The sequence below is a fragment of the Muscardinus avellanarius genome (genome assembly GCF_963383645.1).
Source record: "Muscardinus avellanarius genome assembly, chromosome: 3".
NCBI lineage: Eukaryota > Metazoa > Chordata > Mammalia > Rodentia > Gliridae > Muscardinus > Muscardinus avellanarius.
Genome location: NC_137788.1, coordinates 36,582,677 through 36,609,047, shown reverse-complemented (window position 1 = coordinate 36,609,047; position 26,371 = coordinate 36,582,677). Strand labels below are relative to the sequence as shown.

Genomic DNA, 26,371 nt, shown 5'->3' with positions numbered 1-26,371 from the left:
AACAACCCCATGAGGTGGCCTATCATCATCCCAACCTCAAAGATGGGGAAACGAGGAGTCGAGTCAGAGTGCCGTGGGGCAGACCCTCGGCAGTCTAAGTCCTAAGCTTGTCCTGAACACCTGTGGCCTCCCTGGAGAAGAAAAACTGGGCCTTGGAGACCAGAATGGGTGGGGACAGCTGCCTCGGGAGCCAGGGCAGTGCGGGTGCTCCTGCTAGCCTCTCCATTTCTTCTCTTCCTATGACTATCTTTTGAGCGCTTACCAGCAGGGGAGGCGGGTGCGCGAGCAGCCTCGGCTGGGCACCAGAAGTCAGGGAGATGGCCCCCAGTGTGCCTCACTCCCTCCCCACCTGCCCTCGGAGGGAGGCCGGGGCCTTCGGTTTGCAGGAGTCTGCAGAACCTGTCACTATTTGCTGCTTCTCCCCGCAGGCTGTACTGGGGGGTCTCCTGCCCCCACATAGTGTATCCCTCTTCCACAGCTGAGGATGCCTAGCAGCAGCTCCTGGCTCTCCATCTCACCACCGCCACCACCTTAGTCCAGACACTACCTCCCCCTGACCGGAAACCCCACTGGCTTAACAAGCTGGTGTCCCTGCCTTGTCTCACTCAACTCCACCTCCTCTATTATCTATTTAGCAGCCAGAGAACAGACAGTCTGCCCCTGATCAAATCCCTCCAAAAACCTCCCGCTGTTCTCAAAGACACACAAGAAGTAAACTCCTATCATGATAGACAAATCCCTCCCAGGTATGATCCAGTCACTCTTCCCAGAATCCAGGCTTTGGAGCCCCTGACTAAGCAATGTTCCCTGCTGCCTCAGGGCCTTTGCATAAGCTGCTCCTGCTGCTGGGAACCTCTTAGACTACCTCTTTACCCACCAACTCCTATTTGCTTTTCTGATCTCAATTTAAACATCACATCCTCAGAAATCTTTCCTGTCCCCTTATCACCCTCACATTCCCACTACCTCAGTTTCTGGATTTAGGTTCCTTCTGCTTCTCACAGCCCTGTTCAATGAATATGAAGTTGTAACTTTTGCTCATGGTTTATTATACGGACGAGTGTAATGTTTCCCATATTTTGGGTGTTTAATAGCTGCTTCCCTGCGCAGGGCAGGTCCCGTGCCTGTACTAGTTCCTGGCACATGGGAGTGCAGACTGGAGGGTGGCGCAAGCAGAGGAGGAGCGTGGAGCCTGCAGCCCCTCACACACACCTTGCTTTTGGCAAGGGAGAGAAACCCCGAGTAGAAAGTGGTCCCCCTCCCGTGCCTGCCTCAACGAGTCTGCAGTGAAACCAGAGGCTGGAACCTGCTGAACCGGATTGGCCAGTGTGTGTGCCCTGGTGGGGCTCCTCACCAAACAGAGCTGAGGAGCTGGAGAGGAGAGCCAAGAGAGGGCTGGAGCTGCTCACAGCCGCGGGCTGTCCCCTCCCTTGGAGGCTGGAGGGGAGCCAGCACCCGCCCCGCGCAGGGTGTAGGCAGGCTCCTCCCTGCCAATCCACCCCCACAGCCCCAGGACCAAAGAGCAGCCCTCCTCATCCCAGAGCCCGCCAAGCCCCCTTTCCTGTGCTTCACCAGGGGAGCCCTGGATAGCAGCACACCGCCTTGGCTCCAAGCCCTGTCCTCAGGTTAGTCTGGTCACTCCTCTGCCCACACTTGCTCCTGCTATGAGTACCTTTTGAGCACTTACACCAGCCGAGCACTGTGCTAAGAGCACAGCTGGGGCCTCAGCAACCTGCTGCCCTCCACCCAGGCTTGCCCTGGACAGCCACCTGAGCACATCTCCTTGCCTTTGGGTGTGCATGCCGCGTGACCCAGCCCCCATCCCACCCCAGGTCCTAAGGAGGTGGGGGCCCGCTGTGTCCCACAGCTGGATTTCCCCATCCCAGCACAGATCACATCCTAGTAACTGGTTAGATGCCAGGCAGGGCCAGGCACAGTAGCACACACCTATAATCCTAGTATTTGGGAACTCATTGAGACCCTATTTCAAAATAAAAAAGCTCACGCCGGGCATGGTGGTGCACGCTTGTAATCCCTGTGCTTGGGAGGCGGAGACAGGAAGATCGCGCTGGTTCGAAGCCAGCCTTGCTGGCTTCAGAGACCCTGTTTCCAAATAAAAAATATAAAATAGGTCTGGAGTGTAGCCCGGGGGTAGAAGGGCTTCCAGGAACCCCAGTACCACCAAAAAATAAAAAATTTAAAGAAATAAAAAAGCTCAGAGATAGACTGCCCCTGGGTTCAATCCCCAGTACAAAAAAAAATAATAATAATAAGCCAGGTGTGGTGGCGCACGCTTGTAATCCCCGCGCTTGGGAGGCTGAGACAGGAGGATCGCACGGGTTCGAAGCCAGCCTCAGCTACTTAGTGAGGCTCTCAGCAACTTAGTGAGACCCTGTTTCCAAATAAAATATAAAAAATATAAAATATATGGGAGTATAGCCCAGAGGTAGAAAGCCTCTGGGTTCTACCCCCAGTACCACCAAAATAAATAAATAAATAAATCTGAAGCAGGTAGGCAGGCAGAACCAGGCTGTGTGACCACTGCTCAATGAGGCTAAGACACTTTTGAGAGTGGTCAACAGGTGCCACAGATGTCACACGTGCTCACTGCTGCAGCCTGACCCCGTCAGGGTGGCTCCCCTCCCTTCCTGGAGTCATGGCAGCATGGCCTTTTGGGCAGTAGTTCCGGTGGTATGCCTGGGACATTCTCAGGCATAGGCCACTGACCCTGCAAGGTGGGAAGAGACTGCCTGAGAAAGGAGCTGGCCTGCAGTGAGGGACACGACACACACCCTCCAGGGAAGCTACGGGTTCCACCTCCAGAGAGAGCTTCCTACAAGGCTCCTCCACAGGAAACCCGCTGCTCTGCACCTCCCTGAGGGGTGCACACACAAGCATACCAACAGCACAGGAGGCAGGGGCAGACACACGGCAGCAGCCCAGGACAGAGGGCGGGAGTCCAGGAAGAACGATTCCCCATGCCCGAAAGGCCGAAGGTGCGGCCCACCAGTGAACGCTGGTGAGAGCTCAGAGACAGGCCTGGTTCCAAGAGACAATCTTGGGCCCCAGGTCATGGCCTTCAATAGGGGGATCACTTACTAGGTACCAGGTACCTTGGCCATGTGACCTCAGTTAACCTTTACAGGCAGGAGTGATTACACCTGTTGTGCAATAGGAAAACAGGCCCAGAGAGAGAAAGCACACAGCCGGAAGTTCCAGAGGGCAGAGTCTAGACGGGCCACCCATACACACAAGGGGAGGGCACTGGGAAACCTGTGTGCAGCACCGGGCCAGGTTCCAGCATCACAGGCTCTCGAAGAGGGGAAAACACAAACAGACATACCCTCAGCTCCTCAGGTGGGCAATCTGTATCTGCAGCTGCCACACACACCCACCCCTCCAGCCGTTGGGCACCCTGCTCTGAGCACCAATGATTCCAAGTAACTGGGCCATAAGCCAAGGGCCCATTCACACCTGGTCCTGGACCCTGCCCCATCCCGTGCAGAGTCTGTGGTTCTCATTCTAGCTCTCCCAGGAGTTCCTCAGAGGAAGTCCAGGGGCATTCCTGCCCCCTCATTATGCAAAATTCCCTGTTAGCAAACGCCCATTCACCCTTCAGGGCTCCCCTCCTTCAAAAGCCATCCCTGGCTCCTCCCAAGACGTTTAGGCCAGCTTCTGCCTGTGCTGCCCCGACCTGCACCCACTGGAGTGCACACACAGGCCTTGTTCCCCACTTTGGGTCCTGTCTGATGGCAGGCCCTGTGGATGCTTCTCCTTCTCGCACTTGACATACGTGTGAGATCAGCAGAAACCTCTGCCTCGGGTCAGGACCACCCCTGGCCCCAGAGGACCTCCCTTTCCCAAGAAGCTCCACAGGCCCGGGCTGCGGAACAGTACTGAGCGGGGATCCTGCCCCATGTGTGGCTTGGCACTGGTGCTGAGCTTCTGGGCTAACTCTCAGCAGCTGCTTCTCAGCCGCCTCCCCTCCGAGGCCAGGCCCCCATTCATTTGTCTCGTTAAGAGGCCTATAGAAACACATTTGTCCACTCTGCGCTTCGCTGCTCCGGTCGTCAATTCTCTGGGGCGCCTGCCCTACCTTCTGCAGCAGCCCTGTCTGTGTCTGGCTGCTTGCCCCTGGTGAGAAATCCCCCCAGCTCAGACCACACCTGCCCATGGTGGGGGGACAGACCCCAAAGTGAGTGCAGTGTAAAGACAGGCCAGTAGGGCAGACCCTGACTCCTGGAGCTGGGTCACTGGGGCCCAAAGCCCAGGCTCCCACCTGGGCGGGAGCCCAAGTCTCCTCCACTGAACCGCCAACCCTGGCTAAAGCAGAATGTTGGTTTCCGTAGCTGGTTCCTACATTCAAGACCCTGGAGGAAGTGATGGCTCCAGGTGGGTGGGAACTTGTCAGGTGCAGGGCAGAGGATGCACTGCAAGCGAGGACGATGAAGGAGCCTGGATACAGCAGGTGAGTGACTGAAGGAAGTCAGCATGGCAGGGCTGTGGGTGGAGGGACAGTGAAGAATGAAGCTGGCAGAAGCCTGAGGCCAAGCCCCTGGCCTTGACCCCTGAGGCAGTGCGGGAGGGGACCAATGTTTAAACTGAGGAGTGACTCAGTGCACTTTCCCTTTTCAACACGACTCTTTCGTTGCAGTGAAGAATGGATTGCCAGGGAAGAGACTGGAGGCAGAGGAACCATCAGGAGGCTGCTGCACGCCGAAGCCCCAGCAAGCACTGAGGGTGGCTTGGATGAAGGGGTGGAGAGAGAAGTGGATGCACTCCAAAGACTCAGAAGGTAGAAACAACAGAACTTGGTAATGGATTCCATGTGGGATAGGAAAGAGGGAGGAAGCTGGGAGGAGGCCCAGGTTTCTGACTTGGTGACCGGTGGGTGGTAATGCCATTCACAGGGAGAGAGAACATGGAAGGAGTGGGGGGTGGAAGTGAGGGGCGCAGCCTGGGTGTGCGGAGCTAAGGCAGGAGGGGAAGGCAGTGCTCCTTCAGGGCGGGGGCAAGAGCAGTCCTTCAGTACCTGAGGGCTGCTGACCACACTTGGACAAGCCTGCACTTCCCTGCCAGCAGGAGTCACACCAGATGAGGTCTTCTACCCCAATTACCCCTGCAGGCTCCAGCTCTCCCCCTGGCCCCAGCGGAACCCTGAGACCACCCCACCCTCTGTGTGACTCCCCCACCTGATTTCACCTGACTCCTGGGTCTAGTCTCTCAGAACTGCCCCTCCCTACCCAGGCCTCTCCCAGCCAGCAACTCAGCACCCCCTACTGCCCCTCATCCTCACCTCTCATGAAGAGCTCCTGCCTCTTCCCCTTCCAGCCCCACCCAGGACTCAGCCTCTGACAACAAAGGGCAGGGGTGCTCCAGGGCCACCCCCTCCAGGATCAGCTCCTGAATAATTAACGATCCATTAGGAGAATGAGCCCTGGCAGAAAAGGGGAGAGATCTGTGCTCTAGGAAAGCTTGGAGGGGGTGGGGAGCCCTCTGGCCCGCTGACCCAGGCTTTGGCCCAGGACTGCCTCTGGGCTTCTAACCGGGATTGGAACAGCCCCTTCCCCCAGGGACCTTGGCTCCGACCTCGCCCCTCCCCCCAGTCTGTGGATTGGCCGAGCCAGCCCTGAGCTCCGCCTCCCACCAGTAACCAAGCAGTGGTAACCATGGTGACGGGGCGGCTGCGGGCAGTCTGTAGTGCCAGGCAGGGGGAAGGGCAGCAGCAGTAAAGGGACCAAAGTTCAGAGTTGGACCTGGGTAGAAGGGGACAGGTTCCCCCCCAAACAGCAGGACATGGAGCTCATCTTCCTGCTGGCCAAGTAACATAATCTTTCCCCAGGATCTTGGGCTGAGGGGCCTGGGCCATAGGGATGCCCTTGGCCTTGAAGGTTCCTAGTGAAAGGGGAGAGGGGCTCAGTATTTCCATACTTGAATCCTAAGGGTCTAGCCCAGGGGAAGAGTTATGAGTGGCTTTGGCGTCTGAAACCTTCAGGGACCTGTGGGCACATCTGGCAAACCATCTGCACATACAGATGTATTTCCTGTGTGCTGCCCCCTGCCCCTATTTCCAAGCTAATTCCCAAACATGGCTCACACTGACTTTCTATACCAGTCTGCAATGGTGGACACAGCACACGCCTGGGCATGTAACAGAAAGACCACATGAATCCAGGCTGTGTCTCACCCTAGCCCCATAAAAAAGGGTCATGCTTAGACGTGCCCCACCCCATGGTGCCTAAGGGATACACAGACATTCCACAGGATGCTGCTATGAAGTAGTGGGGCCAGGTACACTTTAGAGGTGTATCTGCTAGTAACCGGTCCTGTCCCATCCCAGAGACCTGCAAGGAGGAACGTCACTTTTCAACCTGGAGATGGCACATTGAGGAGTCAGACTTACTGTCACCGTGGGCACCCGCCACCAAACCCAGCATCACGAGTGCAGGCACAAGGGGCACCATCTTCTTCCCTGGGACTGGCTCGGGGGCCACCCAGGGCTCTAGCTCCACAGCCAGCTGCAGCCCTGAACAATCCACCTGTGACAGAGAGAAGGACAGAGCCAGTTAGCTGGTATCCACAATGTCCCTCCAGGCCACCACTCCCCCTCACTGTCCATCCACAGCCTAGTTCAACTGAATAGCTTTGTACTGTGCAATGACTGGCTTTCCAAGAATCCTAGTGTCAAAGGGGTAACCCCAGTACCCTGCAGGGAGAGCGCAGGAGGCCTTCAGCACCATCTCTGGACCCCAGTAGGGGGAACAGGTGCTACTGAGACTGGAGGATGTACAGGGATGTTCCATCCCAGATCTTCCAACTCACTAATAGAGGGACAGGGAAGTGGGGTCAGATACACAGGTAAGAACACAGAGACTAATCAAAGACAAGACAGAGACAGAGCAGTGGGGAACTGGGCAGATCCACACAGGCCAGGAGCCCCAGCATACCTCAGGGCACTGTGCTGCACACCTCAGCAAGGAGGCAGGCAGGCAGGAGGCCGGACAGGCCAGACCCCTGCACGCTGAGCACTGTCCTGTGAGCAGACGGCTCCAGGCATCAGAAGCCACACCCCGTCAGGGCTTGCCTCAGCTGCTCTCGACAAGTTGCAGCAGCCCCGTCTGGCCACCCTCATCCTACCCAATTCCCATGCACCTTCCCGCTCCAGAGAAACCAAAGGGAGGTGTTAGTGGCCAGAACGAGGGTGCTAGACCCTAAGATTCAGCCCTGTGCCTTTTCTTCCCTTGCCCCAGAAGCCTAAAGCAACTAAGGGAGGGGAGGCTTCGGAGCCACGCTGGGGATGGGCTGAAGGCTTCCAGGCCATTGCTGGCTGGCTCCTCACCCAGGTGCTCTCTGCGCTGGCAGGCACTGGTGTGAAGCCTTCCTCACCGCTGCACTAGTGTGGTGGCACACGCCTAGGCTCCTCCGCCCCGGAGGTGAGTTCCTCAGTGTCTCTCTCCCTCATCCTCTTCAGGTGACAAGCAGCACTGCCCACCAGCTCTGCTCACACCTTGCCCTGAAGAGCTGTCAGGTCAGTCCCCTCAACGCGAACACGCCTTGGGACTCACGGTCTGACTCATGAGCTCTGGTGGAGAGTCATGTCAGACCCAGGACGCCCACTGACTCACAAGTAAGAGGACCACACAAGTGAACAGGAGGGACAGGGCTCAAAGATGGCCCTGCTCCCTCCTGGAACTTGAACCCTTGTCTCAACTAGGACAGTCAAAGGTCAGAAGGCAGTAGGCCAGCGAAAGTGCTGGACAAAGCAGGAGGGACTGTGAAGTGAGGCGGGGTGGTAACGCAAAGGGTGTGGGGGATTCCCCGTCCCAGAATCTCACCAAAACTCTGAGACGGGAGCTGAGAGCCAGAAGCAATAAAGCTGAAGGGACATGATGGGTGCCCACCCTATTTATACTGAGCTGGAGGTTCCACTCAGCAACTACAGAGCGCAGGGTGCTGAAACCCCAGTGATGCCTTGCAAGCCACATTGGGATGGAGGTCACAGAGCACTAAGGCCCTTTCTAGGTACCGCAGTACAGCCAACAGCTAATCCAACTTCCCAGCAGACATCAGGTGAACTGCCTGGCCAGGTTACCACAGACATGGCTTCCCATACACCCAAGGACAAATGTAGAGTGGTCTAGGGCAGGCATCATGGGCGTGATGATACAAAAGTCACAAGGCTAGCCCCAGGCTCAAGCGCTCCAGGCACGCACCCCCCAGTGCAGACAGTACAAGGACCTAACACCTCCAGCAAAAGTATCATGGGACACAGTTCCCTGATGCAGACATAAAAGGGTGAAGCTAAACATAACAGACATTACAAAACAGTCACCATGGGATGAAACTGCCCAGGACACTCAGCACAGGCTTAATCCCTACAGCTGCCTCAGTGCCGAAACTGTAACTCCAGGTGCAGACACCCACGGGAATGTAGCTGTCTGTTCCAAACATCATGGGGGATACGCAGAGGGTAGACATCTGGGGGGGTTTAGCTGCCAGATAAGGACATTACACAGGTGTAACTCCCTGTTACAGACACCTGGTACCAAACTAAAGAGGTGTGAGGCTCCATCCACCACAGCCATCACGGAGAATTCACTCCCAAAACAGACATCCACGTGGCACAATCTTGGGTAGGATTCCAGCCATGGCTGTTAGAGAACCTGGGTCTCTGGTAGTCCCACACTCAATGTGGAAAGACAAGTGGTCCTTACCTGGGGACTTAAGAGAGTTCCTGTGTATCTGGGTTGGGGTACTCAGCACACTTTGTTCAAATTTCCCAAAACAGACTAAGGTGGAAAAGTTGAAAACAAGGATGTTCCCTCCCCAGAGAGCTTCTCCCAGTGGTCCATGGACACAGGGACACACATACCCAGAGTGATGAAGAGACACAAGGGACATATAAAAACGTGGACACATTCTCAGGGAACTACTCTAGCAACTACACAGCTGCCAGAGCCAGGGCCCTGTGCTCAGCAGCTCCTGGCAGGAGCTCCTGCCCCAGGCTCTGGGCACAGGGCCTGCCCCCAGTGTCATGCAAGTCAGGCCATTCCCTTGGCAGAGCACTGCAGAGCAGCCCTGTACCCCAGGCCTGGCCTGGGGTCTATAACTTGGCTCTCTCCCCAAACCCAGCCTCAGGGTAACCTGGAGGGAGAAGGTGGGAGAGAAGCAGGGAGGCAGGACTGCAGCAGCCTTGCTGGGTCACTAAGAACCTTGCGCACCCAGTGCAGTGGTGCAGAGCAGGGTGCCCCCTTCACCAGCACAGCCGGGCGAGTGGGTGCTCGGTGCCTCAGATAAAAACAAGGCCTGGACACTTGGGCACTCAAGCTCATCTCTGAACTGCACTGTGGACCATCAGTTCTACCACTGACACACTTGGGCAGGGAAACAATTACATGCCGTGTGATATTATAGAATATAATTGGATGCAATTTTTCTACATTCACAGTGATTTTTTGTTTGTTTGTTTGCTTTTTGGTGGTACTGGGGTTCCTGGAAGCCCTTCTACCTCTGGGCTACACTCCCAGACCTATTTTCTGTATTTTTGAAACAGGGTCTCTTAAACCAGCGCGGCTGGCCTCGATCCTCCTGCCTCTGCCTCCCAAGCACAGGAATTACAAGCGTGCGCCACCACGCCCGGCGACATTCACAGTGATTTTAATATGTCTTTCTTCTTTGCTACATGAGTGTAAAGTTGCCAACTGCCCTTTCCTAGGAAGAACTGTCCTTTATTCTCCAATTTTGTCCTTGGTGCTAAAATGTCCTTTCTTATATGAAATGATGGAGATAGCAGTTGTTGTTGTTGTTGTTTTTTTTTTAAATCCTTACTTAGCAAAATAAAAAATTGCCAGCTAATTTGGTTGTCTGGCCCCCAAGTACTTTTGGAAACTGTACTGGTTGATGAAACCAGAGAGCCTGGGGATCACTGCTCTGAGGGAGGAGGGAGGCACCACACCAAGCCACAGGATGCATACACGAGCGTCACAGAAAATGCGAGTCACACAGAGGCCCCGTCACTTCCCCGTGGCCCACCCGAACCACCCCACCCCTGCTGGTCCGGCCATGGGGGCCCAAGGGACTACTATGTGATGCCAGGAGGGAGGGGTTCCCATCCAGGAAACAGCTGGGATCATTCCTGAGCCCCCTCATGAATATGCAAACACACTGATTTGTTTCCCTTGGGCACAAGTTATTATTGGCAAATATTAATTAGTCTCCAAATGCCACCTGTTTGTACATCCTACCCCACCCCTCCTCTCCAGGCCAGGACCCTGGCTCCCAGGAGGCAGGGGCCCAGAAATGGACATGGGCAAAAAGGAGGGGTAGCCAGGGCCCCACTGCGTTGGCCGGCTGGCCGAAGGGGAGGCCAGCGCCGGGCAGGGAGCGCTGGGAGCCGTTCATCTTCTAACCGGTGGCGGGCAGCTAACCGAGCCCTCTGTCATGTCCTGGACAGTTCACCGCGTGGCACTGCAGCAGCGGCCGCGGAGGCGGAAACAGGCCTTGTTACACTTGGGAAGGAAAACCAACGTGTTTCCAACTCTCACCAAGCCAACCGCTGGATTATGACAGGGATAAATCAGTCTCAGCCATGACCCCGGCCCCGGCCCCGCCCCCACAGCCAAGACAGCCTTCTTTCTAGTCAGGGGCTAGAGTCTGTGAGTATAGCTGCGAACAGCACCCCCCCCCCCCCCCCCCCCCCGCCGCCGCCGCAGTGCTATGAGGCCCCACCCTCAGCCTCTCTGGGGAGTGAGTGAGGAGGAGGAGTGCCTGAGTCTACAGGGTGGCAGAGGGGTCCAGCAGAGGAACCTTTCAACAGCGATCAGTCTCAGTCACACCTTTCCTCTGGGGACCCCTTGGATTAAAGCTCCCCAACTCCCTGGAGGTTTCCAGGCTGTACAGACAGGGAAGGCAGCAAGAGGTGATGGACACCACTGGTGCTCAATCCAGGGAGACTGTCCCTTTGGACAGGAGGCAATGTCTAGAGACATTTTTTTATTGTCAAAAGTGGGAGTGCAGGGTGGGTGTTACTGGCAAGATGCCTGAGAGGCTCCTAAACATCCTACAGTAGCAGGTCAGTCCCCACAACAAAGGATTATTTGGTAAAAATGTCAAGAGTGAACTGGGTACGGTGGCGCACGCCTGTAATCCTAGCACTTGGGAGGCTGAGACAGAAAGATCACAGGTTCAAGTACTACAGCCTCAGCAAGTAGTAAGACGCTCAACCGAGTGAGAGCCTGATTCAAGAAAATAAATAAATAAATGTCACCAGTGCCAAGGTGGAGAAATCCTGATGCAGAGAGCAAGTTCCTTCGCTGAGTCAGCCTAGGGCTTGACCTGGCCCCTGCCCCAGAACCCAGTCCCCTGGGAACACCCTCAGCTGTGGACTGGAGGCAGCCCCAACCTGGCTTAGCTGTGGTTATTAGCTGACTCCTGGGCCTCAGGATCTCAGAGTATCTTTCCTTACCCCCAAACCAGCCTCTAGAAGTGGGGCTGATGGCACATCTCCACCCCTCCAGACACACCATCAGCATGGTATGACGGTATGGAACAGCATGGGACAGAGGGCTTCCCTTCCAGGTACCTCTTCTGGGGAGACTAGCCTTCAGACATGTCAGACCCATTATCTGAGGCGAGACGGATGAAGAGCACGCCATATCCCTATCCCTACTCCCACTTTCCCCACCTGACCTTCCCAACATGAGACACAGCCCTTCCTGCTGTACCCTTTACATAACCCCCATGCCCAGCTCACCGAGCAATATACCCAAGAAGTACTCAGTTCCTTCCCTGTCTAGGCCAGACCCATCTCTTCCATGGCCTTCTGTGTTCAGCCGTCCACCCAGAACCGTTTGGTGGGCAGGGATGACCAAGAGACCCACCTTAGAGAAGGTGAACAGGCCCACCCGGCTGGGGCTCAGGATGGCCCATCCAGAATTCTCTCTCCTCCAGGCCCTCAATCTCAGGGACACCACCACCCACTCAGTCACTGGGGCCAGAGAGTCCTCCCTTGCCCTCCATCCAACACGTCAACAAGTGTGAGTCTGTCCTGCTCTCCCCATCTACCTCCTGCCCCTTCACTGTGCTTCCTGCCCCTAGCCATGCCCTGCCCACCCTTCCTGCACACATTCTGAGCCAGTGCCACCTCTGCTCACAGAAACACAGTTGTGATTGTATCCATCATGTGCACTTTGTTTGCTGCTTTATCCCACAGCAGGCACTCAGCCGAGGTTCCACGAATGGACGGCTGGGTGGGCAAATGGACAGCTGAATGCACGGATGTCACCTCTCTGCTTAAGAACCGTCAGGCCTTTACACCACCCCAGAAAAAAGTCTGGAGTCTTCAGCCTGATATCCACACTAGCTCTCCAACCTCCTTCCCTGCAGCTGTAGCCCACCCTCTCTGTGTTTCTCACAGTACAAAAGAAGTGGATTTCAAAGAGAAAAGGAGGGACGGGTCCCAGATCTTGTGCCTGGAAGCCTGCTCCTTCTAGTACAACCTCTAGTTGACAGGCACAATCTTCTACAGAAACAATGGTGAATGGAGAAGCCAATGATGCTAGAGTAAGTCCCCCAGGATGTCACCCGGAAGCCCATTTCACACCTACAGCAGCTGATGAGCTATGCATCATTCCCCACCCACCTCCATCATCCACTCCAGCCAGAAGCTCCCTGACACCTCCCTCCCTTGTGCCCCATTCAATCCTTCACCATGTCTTGTCTACTCTACCTCCAGAAAGAGCATTCAAGCCCTGCCCTTCACTCTTATCACCACCTCCCTGGTCCAGGTCTCTACCATCTCTAAGCCACATGCACAATAGGTCATGTCATGTCCCTGGTGACCACCTATCCGGGGGCTATGAATCAAAACCCAAGTTGCTCAGCTGGGCCCACAGGAGCCCACGGTCTGGGGCCTACTCACCAGGTCTCTGCTTGCTCACACCAGTCACTCTTGCTGGACAGTCAGCACGGAGGGCAAGGCACAGGGGCCTCTGCTCCTTCCTGGGTAGAGAAGAAAGGATAAGAAAAGATCAAGAATTTTATCGGAGTAGTATACGTATCGACACAAACTGAAAACTTGCTGTTTACGCAGGGGTTAAAAGTACTTAGAGCACCACTGGTGTAGGACAATTCCAATTGAGTGGAAATGCTCATCTTTTTACTGATAGTTCCCGAGCACCTACTAAGTCAGACACTCTTCCGTGTCTGTAAGCAACACAAAGTCTCCGACTTCAGCAAGAGACTTTGTGTCCAAATTCCTCGATCACGGAGCTTCTATAGCCCGCCTGTCCTCGAAGCGATCCTAGAGCTGTGCCATCACCCCGGAGCTTCTACAGCCCGCCTGTCCACGCTCTCCTCCCACCAACCAGCCACAAGAACGTTCCCTGTAGTCCTCAAGAGTGCCACAATCCTTCCCCTCTCCTACTACCTGAACAGGCTACCCACGGCTTTCAGGCCAGTTACCCCTCAGATCTCAGGTCCAATGGCACTTCCTCAGGGAAGCCTTCTGTGACGTCCCAGACTACGTACCTGGACCTTGCTTTGGAGCAGAGACCACAAATATGGTTATTTACTTATTTATACAATCCCTGAGTCAATACCCTAATCTTAGTAAGAGCACGAACCCTGTCTGTCTGGTGCAGCACCATAACCCTGGCACCCAGCAGGGAGACTAGCACATAGTAGGTGCTCAGTCAGTACATGCTCAGTGAGTGGATGAATGTGTGAATTAGTTCACCCCAAACAGCCCAGCCTGGAGGAACACACCCAGCACACATGCCAGTCTTCAAAGAAGCGTCAGGAGCAATATTTATTTTTGACTTTCTGCTTCTCTATAATTTAAAAAATGAAGGTGTGCCCCTGGAAGCCTCCTCCGCTGGCACACACAGAGTGACGGAGCCCGGCCCCTTCCTTCTAGAACCATTACTGAGCCCCGCCAGTGTGGGCACCATTCTGGGTGTGGGCAGGGGTCAGTCACGCCCACAGCGTCTCACTGCAGCTCAGCCTCCTGGCTCCACCTGTGTGCCCGCCTCACAGGCCGCACCTTGCAGCAGCTCCTCTTCAGTGGCAAGCCCTCACCTGCACTGCGATCCCTGCCCCACAGCCCTGCCATCTTGGCTCCTCCCAGAAGTAACCACAAGTACAGTGGTCAAGGGGACCAAGAGCACCCTCACCCAGACATACCTCCATCACCTGAAGACCAACCTCTGCATGTGGGAATTGTTCTGGCTTGAGGAGGATCACTTTGGCCAGACAGGGGAGTGTCCTCTGGCCAAAGGTCATCCTGATTGATCCCAGATGGGCCACGCCTCTTCCATGCCAGGACCAGGGCCCTGGGCTTCAGGGTGGCCACGCTTCCCTCCCCCCGCCCGTTGTTTCTCCACAACATTCCCAGTGGCCACTGCTCCAGCACGCAGGCTGCCAGGCAAGTCTGGCCAGACAAACCAGCTTCCCCGTCCCAAACTCAAAGGCCCGTTTGTCTGGAGACGCCTGCAGGGCCTCAGTGCCTGACTGAAGTTGCTGGCTCCTCTGTCGCTCAGGAACCCTAGGCAGGGTAGCGGGTAGTGTTCAAGCCAGAGAACGGGGAAGGTCTCCTCCACTGTCCCACACTGTGGCCACACCAGGAGCCCTGAGCCAAGGACAGGTCCTACTTCCAAGCAGGAGCCACACCTGGAAGTAAATAGAGGTGTACCCCAAATGGCCAGGAGGCAGGTCCCAGAACAGGCACAGAACCTGAGGTTGAGAAGACCCTGCAGGCGGATCAGCACAAGGCAAGGTTCTAGAACAGCCAGGCAGCATGATGGACCAGGCCAGCCCAGGCCAAACATCCCAAAACAACCTAGATGGGCACTCAAACCATGCCTCCTGTTTCCAACAGCTGCACCCAGGACTGCTCTGGATCCACGCTGTGTGAGAACCCTGAAGAGTCAGGGTGACTGCATGCACCCTGAGAACAGCACTGGCTCTGGCAGCCAAGGTGACAAGGAAGCTGCTCAGAAAGGGCCTGCTCGGATCGGGATCCAAGCTGGGAATTGCATGTGCTGTCTACAGACAGGCCTCAGAAGGGTTTAGTTGGTAGCCACAACCAAGATCGGGTAAGAAGACCCTAGGCACCGACACGGGCTGGCCCTAGCAGGGCTGTCTGTCATCTGCCAGACCTGAGAGCTGGCTGGGCAGTGGGACCAGAGGCAGGTGGGAATCCAGAGCACCGATGTGGTTGGGAGCAGCCCCGGGCTGCACCAGGAAAGCCCCAGAGGAGCAGCTAAAACACAGCCAACGAGTTAAAACCAGAGCTCTCAGACACAGAGGTGGAGAGCACACAGAGACCCGGCGGACCTCAGAGGCAAAAGGAAGAACAAACTTTGGAAACTACTCAGGGCCCAGGGAGGGTGGAAGAAGACATAGCACTAAACACCCAGGGGCGGCCTCTTCCCCCAGTTCCCTTCCACCGAACCCCAACATGGGTTCTCCTCTGCAGAGCCACACCTTTTGCCTCCTCACAGCTGCCCACCTGAAGGTCAAATATACCTGAGCAACATACACATTCCCTTTGCCGATGACAAAGGCTAGGGGCATGGGTGCCCCCCTTCTGAGCGCCCTACCTGCTAGCCCCAGTTCAGAAATGCAGCTACCTTGGGCTGGCAGGTGCCCTAACCTTAGCCATGTAAGTTCTGAAAGGACACCTGGGTGGTTCCATGGGGGAGGTGCACCACTCCCATAGATGATGACCCTCATAACCACCACTGCCGCCACCGAGTAACAGTACTCACAGGCGCCAGGCCCTGCTTCGAGCACTTTATGCACATTAACTTTAATCCTCCTAACAACCCTATGAGGCATGGAATCTTATTATACCCATTTGACAAATGAGGAAACTGCTTCGAGGGAAGATGTTAAGCAACTTGCTCAAGGTCAAGGCAAACTCCAGCAGCTCCATACCAAAGCCTGAGCTCTCTCCGCGGCGGGAGGCTGTCTTTTCTGAGTGAGCACTGCTCCCACTCTCATAGAACTCTTGGTTCTCCTCTGGCCTAGACTGCTCTCCCAAACTCCCAAACCCAACCACCACTGAACCCAAGTTTCCTAAGTACCTCCAAGGAGCTCAACATCCGCCCCTGAGGCCGGCCTCTCCTCCCCAGGTCCCTAACTTCTCTCCTCCCCAGGCCCCTAACTTCTCTCCTCCCCAGGCCCCTAACTTCTCTCCTCCCCAGGCCCCTAACTCCTCTCCTCCCCAGGCCCCCAACTCTGCGATACCTTCAGAAAAGCCCTACCTGGCGACACTGGGAACTTGACTTGCGCTCCTTCCTCTCTCACCCCCACATCCAGTAAATCATCCTGGCCTGACAAGTGCGCTTTCTCAATGGCCCTGTGCTACCACCCTACCCAGGCCACTGTCTTTACTGAGCAGCCTTGTCTCCAGCCACTTTCCACAGCCACAAGAGCATCTTTCAGAAAAATTAATCTGATCATGGCACAGTCCATGCTCTCTACCCAGGCTTAAAACCTTTGGTGTCGCCACTCCCACCCCACCCCATGTCTCTGAGTAAAGTCACAGATACTTCATAAGGCATCCAAGTGACATGATGCTTTACAATCTTCCTTATCTCTGAATATCCCACAAGTGACACCTCTTATTGTTCCCCCACCACCACCTTAAGTGACCTTTCTCTCCTCTTCAATTGGCAAACTCCTACTTATCCCTCCAAACCCAGTTCAGATAAGCCCCTTCCTGATCTCCTCTAGGCCTCATCTCACCCTGACTGCTGAATTCTTTCTCTCATTTTGAACTCCTCTGAACTTCTAACCTTGGCTCAGAATTGCAGTTGCTTTTGGTGAGCTTATGCCTCAACCTCAGCAGCTTCTCAGGGGCAGGCTGTCTCTTCAACACAGCTGTTGGTCTCGCAGAGACACAATCCAGCTCAAAGTGCCTAGCCTGGTATCTGTCACACACACTCAGCAATCAATAACTTACAGGGGTCTGAAACTGAGAAAGGGACCTCCCAGAGGCCTCAGCCTAGAAGGTGGAGGGGACAGAGTGTGAGTTACAGCCTTAGTGCAAGAGGTCTGGTTCCTGCGACCCCCAAGGGCCCTCAAAACTGGACTCCCACAGTTAAAAGAGCTCCTGGAGGAAGAGCTGCGGGCACACAGATCACCAGGGCCAGTGTTTCCCTGCAGAGCAGTGCAATCCCCAAGAGAAGATCTTTAGCTAGTCTGCCCTTGCTTCAGTCGGCTCCACCAGCACCCACATCCCTCCTCCTCCTCTGGAGTTCCAAACATGCCAGTGTTCACAGTGCTCACAGGCTGGAGAGGGGGGAGGTCAGTTGCAGCAAAGGATGGAAGAAATGGAACAAGGCATCACATTTTTTCCTGTGTGTGTGTGTGTGTGTGTGTGTGTGTGTAGGGGTACTGGGGATTGGGCCCAGGGGCAGTCTACCTTCCAGCTATGCCCTCTAGCCCGATTTTTATCTTGAAACATAGTCTCACTAAGTTGCTGAGGGCCTCACTAAATTGCTCAGGCTGGCTGTGAACCTGTAACCCTTCTGTTTCAGCCTCCCAAGAACTGGGACTACAAAAGTGTACACCACCACGCCCGGCTCAAAATATTTCTCTTTTAAAGGAAAGAGAGAGGAGTAATTGGGAAAGAAAACAAAACCATAAAGACGTTTCAAAGGATAAGGTGGAAACTGAACAAGCAAACGTGCATATGCCACAAAGTGTGAGACTGTGCATGTGCACAGGTGTGCTGTGTGTGTGCAAGCTCAGACTGCTGAGCTGGCTGGCGTGCAGGCCCAAGTGTGCAAAAGTCCTCGAGGGCAGGAAGGCAAGTGAGTGTAGAGTGCGAGCAGAGTGGGGAAGGAGGGGTGTGGGCCCAGCCCAAGCAGGGAGCGCAGGCTGGCACTGTACTTGGGCAGTTACACCTGCTCCTCTGTGAGGCCGTAGGCCATTTCACATAATCAGTAGAGAACAGGGCTTTTCATGCTCTCTGAAGCAAGAGTTCATGAAGAGTCAAACCCAGAATTTCCTTAGATTCCCTATGAGAACTCTCCTCTGGATCCATCAGATTCCTGAAGCCTCTAAAGGATCCCTTACCAGGTCTTCCTCCTGAAACCCCCCAAAACACACACAACCTCTTCCAGGCCTCCCACATCAGAACACTTCCCTGGATCCTTGGGCCAGCCCTGCATCAGGTCAACCAAACCCCTGCCCTTGTTCCTTTAAAAGCCAAAGTGGAGCCTTAGTCACCAGTGCTCAGCACTCCGGCCTCCAGGCCCTGCCCGCAGTGCCCCCTCCCCAGGGGACCCAGAGGATCCCCCAGCACTGGCAGCCTGCCTCACTTCGCAGCACCCAGCCCCCACCGGCTCTAACTCAGGGGCCTGCACTGGGGGGAATGGAAATGGGGAGAAGGGCCAGCCCCTCCCCCTCCGGGGGTGGAAGAACCAGAGGGGCCGCATTCCAGAGAAGTGGGGGAGGGGTCCTGGCAGAGGGGTGCAGAGACACCGAGACCAGTGAGATGCCAGAGGAGAGAGACCCGGGGAGAGAGACCCGGAGACTCGGCGAGAGATAGCAGGGAGACCTGCGCGGAGACCGCAGGAGGACCCAGGCTAGATACCGGGGCAGAGAACACGGAGACCCGGGGAGAACAGCGAGACCCGGCCAGAGAACAGGGACACCCGAAGAGAACAGAAGGATCCGGGCAGAGAGAACGGGGAGACCCGGAGAGAACAGAGAGATCCGGGCAGAGAGAACGGGGAGACCCGAAGAGAACAGGAAGACCCGTGCAGAAAGAACAGGGAGGCCCGGAGAGCAGCAGAGTCCGCGGAGGGGGAGGGGAGCCGGCCGGAGACCCCGGCACCGCCGGCGGTGAGCCTGGGAGGCGGTGACTCCCCGAGACCGAGACTTCGAGGGAGACCGAAAGCAGCCGAGCCGAAGACGCGGCGACTGGGGACCGGGCAGCCGGGGCGGGGCGGGACGGGACGCGGGGCGGCGAGCGAGTGAACTTTCGGAGCGGGTCCGAGCGGCCACGTCCTCACGGGACAGGTCGCTCCCGGGCCTCGAGGGCGCTGCCGGCGGTGGGGGTGGGCTCCGCCCGCCGCGGCCCCTCCCAGCCCGGCTCGCCACCCCGGGGGTGGGGGCGCCGACTCGCGCCCGGCGCGCCCCGGGACCGCACGTGCGCCCGGCCGCCAGCGCCCCCGGGCCGGGCTGCGGGCCCCGGCGGCTGGGAGGGGCGCCGGCGCGGCGGGGGCGGGGGCGCGGCCTGGACCCGCCCGCAGCCCGGCGGTGGGAGGCCGAGGCCGCCCCCGAGCGCGTCCGCCCCGAGGGTGGGGGCCCGGCGGGCGGGGGGCGCGGACGCGGAAGGAAACTTTGCAGGGGGGGCTGCGGCTCAGGTGCGGCGGGCGGGCGGGGGGCGCCGGGAGCTCGCCCGCGGCCGCGGTGGGGGCGCGTCTGCCGCGGGGTAAACGCGGGGAGGAGCCGCCAGGCCCGGGCGGGCTTCGCCGAGACCGCGGGCGCGGCAGGTGGGGGCGCAGCCCGGCCTCCGCGGCGCCCCCGGCCCCGGGGGCCGCCCCCAGCCCGACTCGGCGGCGCGGGGGGAGGCGGAGAGTGGGGCGGACCGGGCGCGGAGGGGCCGGGGTCACTCACCGCCTCGCCGGGGGCCGTCGGTCCGCATGTCCCCCCCGAGCCGCTGAGGCCGCCGCTCCCGCTCTGCCGCCGCCGCCGCCGCCGCCGCCTTCTGGTCCGGCTCCCGCCACCGCCGCCCGAGCCGGAGCCGGAGCCGGAGCTGGAGCCGGAGCCGCCGCCTCTGCCGCCGCCGCCACCGCTCCCGCCGCTCCCGCGCCAGCTCCAGCCGCGCGTGCCCGCCGCGCCCGCGCCCGCGCCCCTGCCCCTGCCGTGCGCGCCCCCGCGCCGCCCCTCCCCTCGTGCACTCTCGCTCGTTCAGCCGCGGAGCCGCGTAGGGCCTGCGAGGCCACAACCCAACCCAAGTCCAAACCGACCGACCGGGCCCGGATGCTGAGCCTGAGCCCCCAGAAGGAGCGTAGGCAGGGTCAGACTCGGATACTAAGTCCAGATGCTTCTAGTGGCGCCAAGTCCTACAGACCTACTACTACTCTAGGACCCCATTCTCCCCCCCACCGATCTGAACCTGATCCCGAGGTTGGGCCCACCCTTAAGCACAACGTTGAGTCCGGAACCCCTAAATTTTACCTAAAACTGGCACAAGTAGTCATTTAAATCTGAACCCCTATACCATTTTTTTTTTCTTTTTTGCCGTGCTGGGGAGTGAGCCCAGCGGTACTCTACCACTGAGTTACATCCCCAGCCCTTTTTATTTTTATTTTTTAAATTTTGCGACAGGGTGTCATTAGGTTGCCCATGCCGGCCTTGAAGTCTGAATCCTCTTGCCTCAGCCTGGGGAGGAGCTGGGATTACTGGTGTGTACCACTGTGCTGGTCTCCCAAATTAGTATTCTGACTCTCAACCCCTCCCTTCTACTTTCCCTAAGCTTAATAGTGATGCTGGTCCCAGCTAGCGGCCCTAAATGGACTCCAATACCAATGCAGAGCCTTCCTGTCCCTAAATGAACCCTAAAATACAGTAGCCACTTGCTCTGAACCCCAATATGTTCCTCTAAATCCAAGCCTCAAAACTCCAATCGATTCCCAGAACAACATCGACACACTTTTGAAATCAGGATTCTCAATTTCAATTCCAGAATTAGGATGAGTCCCCCAAAATTGCTTCAAATTCTACCCATCTTTGCAACCCTAACCTGACCCAACTCTAAAAACAATCTTAAAACAGGACAGGTTTTGCAGAAACTCCACACCAGCCACCTCCGTTCTCTCCCACCCTTCCCTTCTCTGACCTGGTGTCAGCCCTGCTGACTAGCTGACACCCCCAAAATTATATCATTTTCATCTGGTATGAATGGGTCCCTGAATCCAAGGCATTAATTCTATAAACATTTGTGGTAAGTTTCTGATTCCTCATAGCAAACTCAAATGATAACCTCTCTGGAGATTTAGTCCAAATCCTAATGGGCATAGGAAGTTGTTATGCTCCTGCACCCCCACCCTAGCCCAAACCACCGTCACTTAAAAGTCAGCCAAAGCCTCCTCGTGAGCCCATTCCTGTCCCCCTTCTGCCCCTACACCCCTCACCTCCCCGGGCCAGCTAAGCTTACCCTGAAGGATGGGAAGTATCCTCTGTGAGTTTTCTGGTCCACCGTGGCGTCTTTCTGATACCCTTATGAGTTTGGAATCAGGTGAGAAATAAAACAAGGTTTGGAGGTTTTTGAAGTACCTGGCTTTGGGGGCTGCAGTGGTCATTGGCAGAGCAAGGTGGCATTGGGTTTAGGCATCTGGGCTGAGGGATCTGGTTCTGGTTATTATCTAATTCACTGCCTGCTTTTGTCCTGGACTTGGATTTAGGAACAGTGCGTGTGCGCCCCCTGGTGTGTGAGAAGGGGATGGGACCGGCTCCAGTGATTCTGGACGTTGTGGCCCAGATGACAAACAGGTCAAAAATGAATACCCCCAGTCAGTGGTTTTTTGCTCGCTGGTAATTTGATGTGCTCTGCGGGAGCCATTGCAAATATTATGCGTCTTTCAGCATTTTTTTCTGTTTTTGAGAAAACAGAAAACCCTCTGTTTGGAGGTTTTATTCTCCCCTCCCAAGTTTAAAAAACTACACATTTCAATCAAATATGCCTGCTCATTGCTGACTTATAGAAACAGTCCTCCTTGGTTTCCTGTCCCACACTCTCTTCACTGGATACTCTTACTCCAATCCTTCACCACTTCTTCCTCTGCACTGCTGAGGCTCTGTCCTAGAACTCCCCTTCTAGGACTCCCCTTCTCCTCCCTTTCCCTAGACCATCTCCAACCACACAATGGTGACTTCCACATCTCTACCTCCAGGCCTGCCTCCTCCTCCTCCTCCTCCTCCTCCTCCTCCTCCGCAGCCGCCGCCGCCGCTGCCTCCTACTCTTTTTTTTTTTTTTTTTGGTACAGGGAATTGAACCCAGGGGCATTCTACTTCGGAGCTACACTACCAGTCATTTTTATTTTTTACTTTTTTTTTTGGTGGTACTGGGGTTCCTGGAAGCCCTTCAACCTCCGGGCTATACTCCCAGACCTATTTTTACATTTTTATTTGGAAACAGGGTCTCCTAAGCCAGCGTGCGTGGCTGGCTTTGAACCTGCGCAATCCTCCTGTCTCTGCCTCCCAAGCGCGGGGATTACAAGCATGCGCCACCACTCCCGGCTATTTTTTACTTTTAAACAAAGTCTCGCTAAGTTGCTAAAGCTAGACTTGAACCTCCTGTTTAGGCCTCCCAAGTACTGGGATTGCAGGCATGCACCCCATGCCTGTCTCAGGCCTCTCTTCTGAGTTCCAGACTCATATACCAACCATCTTCTCAATACCTCTCCCTAGATGTCCCTTAGGTAGAGAGAATGCACGTCTCTCCCTCCCCAGGTCTGCTTCCACAACCTCAGACAGTGGCATCCTCAGTCATCCAGTCACTGGGGCAGAAATGCACGCCAATCTTCTCTCCAGCACTGCTATCCAGTGAGTCATTGCTCCTGTAAACTTTGAGAAACAGAAAGAGGCTACACACTAGGTAGCCCCGTGAGAACATATGCAGAGGGAGTTTTTGAGTTTTATCTTTTTAGTACATGCAAAATCAAACTGGTCATAAAAATCTCTCTCAATTTTTTTTTTTTGTACTTGGGGTTGAACCCAGGGGCATTCTACCTCTGAGCTGTACCCCAGCCCTTTTTATTTTATATTCTATATTTTATTTTGAAACCGAGTCCCATTATGTTGCTAAGGGCCTTGCAGAGTTGCTGAGCCTGGCCTGGAACCTGCTATCCTCCCAATGAGCTTACACTGGTATTACAGGCATGCACCACCATGTGTGTCTTAAAATCTGTTGCACATAGTCGTACAGTGATGCCCCTAGAGACTTGTGCTACCTTGAATGGGCTTTAGTACCTTGGAACCCACCATTATAGTTTTAGAACCAGCACTTCTCCAGGAAGCTGTCCCTAACACCGGGCTGGTTCAAGGACTTGCTCAAGGCAGCTCTAAGCCTTGGGTATCACCCTCATTTGATCTGTGTCTGTCTCATCCACTGTGGGTTGCTTGAGGGCAGGAGAAGTGACATCCCAGTGGTCAGCACAGGGCCTAACATACAAGACATATTTGCATGATGCATGTGCGCTAAAGGAATGAAAAGATCGATTTTCTGCTTCTTGCTCAAAAAACCATCAGACATGAATAACCAGGTAAGGAAGGGGTTCTCTGATCAGGCCTTAGCCCGCGTCCAGACCTCTGTCTCCTGTAGGCCTGGCATATGCTAAAGAGAGTTCGTGGCATCTTCTGATCCATGTGTCTGCTAGCTCGGCCTCGCTAGGTCTGAAGCTCTGGATACCCCATCGCCCTGCCTGGCAGTACCCAGCCTAGTGAGCACAACCTTGGAAGGTTGGTAGGTGGGGCCCCTGCACTCCTGTGGCTGAAGTCAGCAGGCCCACACACAGCTGTGCTAAGCAGGCTCTTGCCTTGAGTCCCAGGGGCATTCTCAGGCTCTCCACCCACTGCTGTTCTCTAGCCCTCTGCTCACCCATCTCTCGGTCCCCATGTGGCACGGTATCCGCAAAGGCAGGGCAGGAGAATGCCCACAGCCTCCTGCTCAGATCTCCATATGTTCTGTACCTGGAACTGGACGCAAACCCAAGGCAACAAAACTGGAGGCCCAGGCCCTGGGACCACATGATGAGAACCTCAGGGGGCGAGCCTAGAGAGTCTGACAGCTCGTGAAGGAGTGGAGCCAAGTTCTGACCGGATGCACACTCCGAACACAGGGTCCGTGTGGGGCTGCCCTCCTGTCCCGCTCCTGGGCCTGGCGGGGAGGGATGCCCTTGTGCTCATCTGTGAAGGCCGAGTGGCACCACATGGCAGTCCTATGTCTGCTGTGTTCCAGCCACAGGGCACAGGGTGATGGGGAGCCAGCTGTCACTTCCCACGCACCGTTTGCCCTGTCCAGAGCCTGGGCCCACCGAACTCTCTTCTTAAACTCATGACGTCAGTACCTTTCTTAGTCATCTCTTAGTTGGCCGAAATCAAATTAAATTCAGCTTGAGTCCCACCTACCAGATCAGCAAGATTTCCATATCACTCACAGCATCCCCTTCCTCTCCCTCCCAAAGTCCAAGAGCTCCAGGGGTTTGCACAGCCACAAAGATGCGCAGTCTGTGCTCCCGAGGCCTGCAGGGAAAGGCTGGGGTATTCCTCAAGTCACTTCTGCTGTTGCAGACACCAGCCTTCATTGCCACAAGGCTTTCACTATTAATCCCGCATATGCAAGGCCTTGCTTGCCCAACCTGGTCCTTGGGAAGGACCCTCTATTCTCTTCATTTCTCTTTCTCTCTCTCTTTGTCTCTCTCTCTCTCTCTCTCTCTCTCTCTCTCTCTCTCTCTCTCTCTCTTGGTGCTGGGACTTGGGACTTGAACCCAGGAGCATTCTGTCTCCCGACTATACCCCCAAGGCTATTTTAGTGCTAAGTTGTTGAGAGCTGACATTGAACCAGCTATCCTTCTGTCTCACCCTCACAAGTACTGGGCTTATAGGTGTGTGCCAACATGCCCGGAAATCCCAAGTTCCTTTAAGGGATCCTCTCCCATAGATTCCTGAGTCTTTGGCATTTCCAGAGCTCGGACACCGGAAGTACTTAATAGACACTTTACCTCCCCAGGTACAGGGTGAGAGGAAAGGCCAAGGCCCTAGAACACAAAAGCCCAACTAGAGCCTTTTGGTTCTTCCTGATGAGTCATGGGGCAGGCAGGGCGTGTGCGTGCGCGGGTGCGTGTGCGTGCCTGTGATATAGGAACTAATTTCTCAACAGAATGCACTATTGATGACCTTACCTCAGGCTTCTTTGAGCACACGGAAGCCACCATAGCAGGACTCCCTCATCTCCCCACTATCACATCTGCAGAGCCACCCACACCTGCTCCTTCTCTGCTGGCTGCAAGGATGGAACCCACGACCTAGCCGAGGCCCAGGCTCCTGTGGTCAGGATGTGCTGGCTTCCCCAGGACTTGGCTGCCCTGTCCCCCTCCACTGCCCTCTCTTTGCTACGTCATTCCCATCTGCTCCTGCTCAAGCCTCTCCTACCCTGAACAAGAATTCCCTCCTTCCAGCCCACACCCCTCCAGAGTGGGAGAGACTCAAGCGTTCTCCGCTCTCGCTCTCACTCCCTACAAACCCCACAGCTGCTTCTGCTCGACGCTTTCCTTCTTCCTTCTCTTGCTCACTCCTCAGCCCTGTGTTTGGACTAACACTCTAAGTTGCTCTTTTTTTGGGCGGGGAGGTACTGAGGATTGAGCCCAGGGACATTCTACCTCTGAGCTACACCCTAGCCCTATTTTTTTATTCTTTTTTGTTGTTGTTGTTTTGAAACAGGGTTTCACTGAGTTGCAAAGGGCCTCACTCAGTAGGTGAGACTGTCCGCAAACTGAGATCTTCCTGTCTCAGCCTCCCAAATGCTGGATCACAAGCATGTGCCACCATGCCTGGCTTATTTTTTTATTTTGCAGTACTGAGGATGGAACCCAGGGGCATTCTACCTCCAAGATACACTCCCCCCAGCCCTATTTTTTATTCTTTATTTTGAAACAGGGTCTCACTGAGTTACAAAGGGCCTCAATAAGTAGCTGAGCCTGGCCGTGAACCACGATCCTCCTGTCTCACCCTCCCAAATGCTGGGATTACAAGTGTGCGCCACCACGCCTGGCTTTTATTTATTTATTTATTTATTTATTTATTTATTTATTTATTGTGGTGCTGGGGATGGAACCCAGAGACTTTCTACCTTTGGGCTACACTCCCAGGCCTATTTTCTATTTTATTTGGAAACAGGGTCTCACTGAGTTGCTGAGAGCCTCATTAAGTAGCTGAAGCTGGCTTTGAACCTATGCAATCCTCCTTCTCAGCCTCTCAAGTACTGGGATTACAAGCGTGTGCCACCATGCCCAATTTATTTTTATTTTTGAAACAATCTCACTAGGTTGCTGAGTCTCATCACTTGCAGAGGCTATCCTTTAATCATCCTGTCCCAGCCTCCCAAGTGCTGTGATTTACAGGCGTGTGTCACCATGCCCGGCTCTAGATTGCTCTTGATGTAATGACTGTTTACCTCTATTTCCAAATCCAGTGGCCATGCCTCTGTGTTCAGCTTCCCTTGAAGACAGCGAATATCACACGGAGGCTGCTTATGTCTCAGGGACCCCAGGCCTCTGTGGAAAGTGGGGGCCAAAATGCAAGTAATGAAGTTCAGCTGTGCGGCCTCATGGGCCTATCATGAGCACCTCTGGGT

General features: G+C 55.5%; 1 protein-coding gene across 1 annotated transcript in view; it reads right to left on the bottom strand.

The window, feature by feature from the left end:
- The window catches only part of PTPRF (protein tyrosine phosphatase receptor type F), a gene marked incomplete at its 3' end in the record, with an annotated part of 74,294 nt that extends 67,809 nt beyond the window's left edge, over nucleotides 1-6,485 (bottom strand). Inside the window, exon 1 of the mRNA XM_080691733.1 lies at nucleotides 6,404-6,485. Within this exon, the coding sequence (XP_080547859.1) occupies nucleotides 6,404-6,464 (61 nt within the window). The 5' untranslated portion in view covers nucleotides 6,465-6,485. The remainder of the gene's footprint in view (nucleotides 1-6,403) is intronic.
- Nucleotides 6,486-26,371: the final 19,886 nt, after the last annotated feature.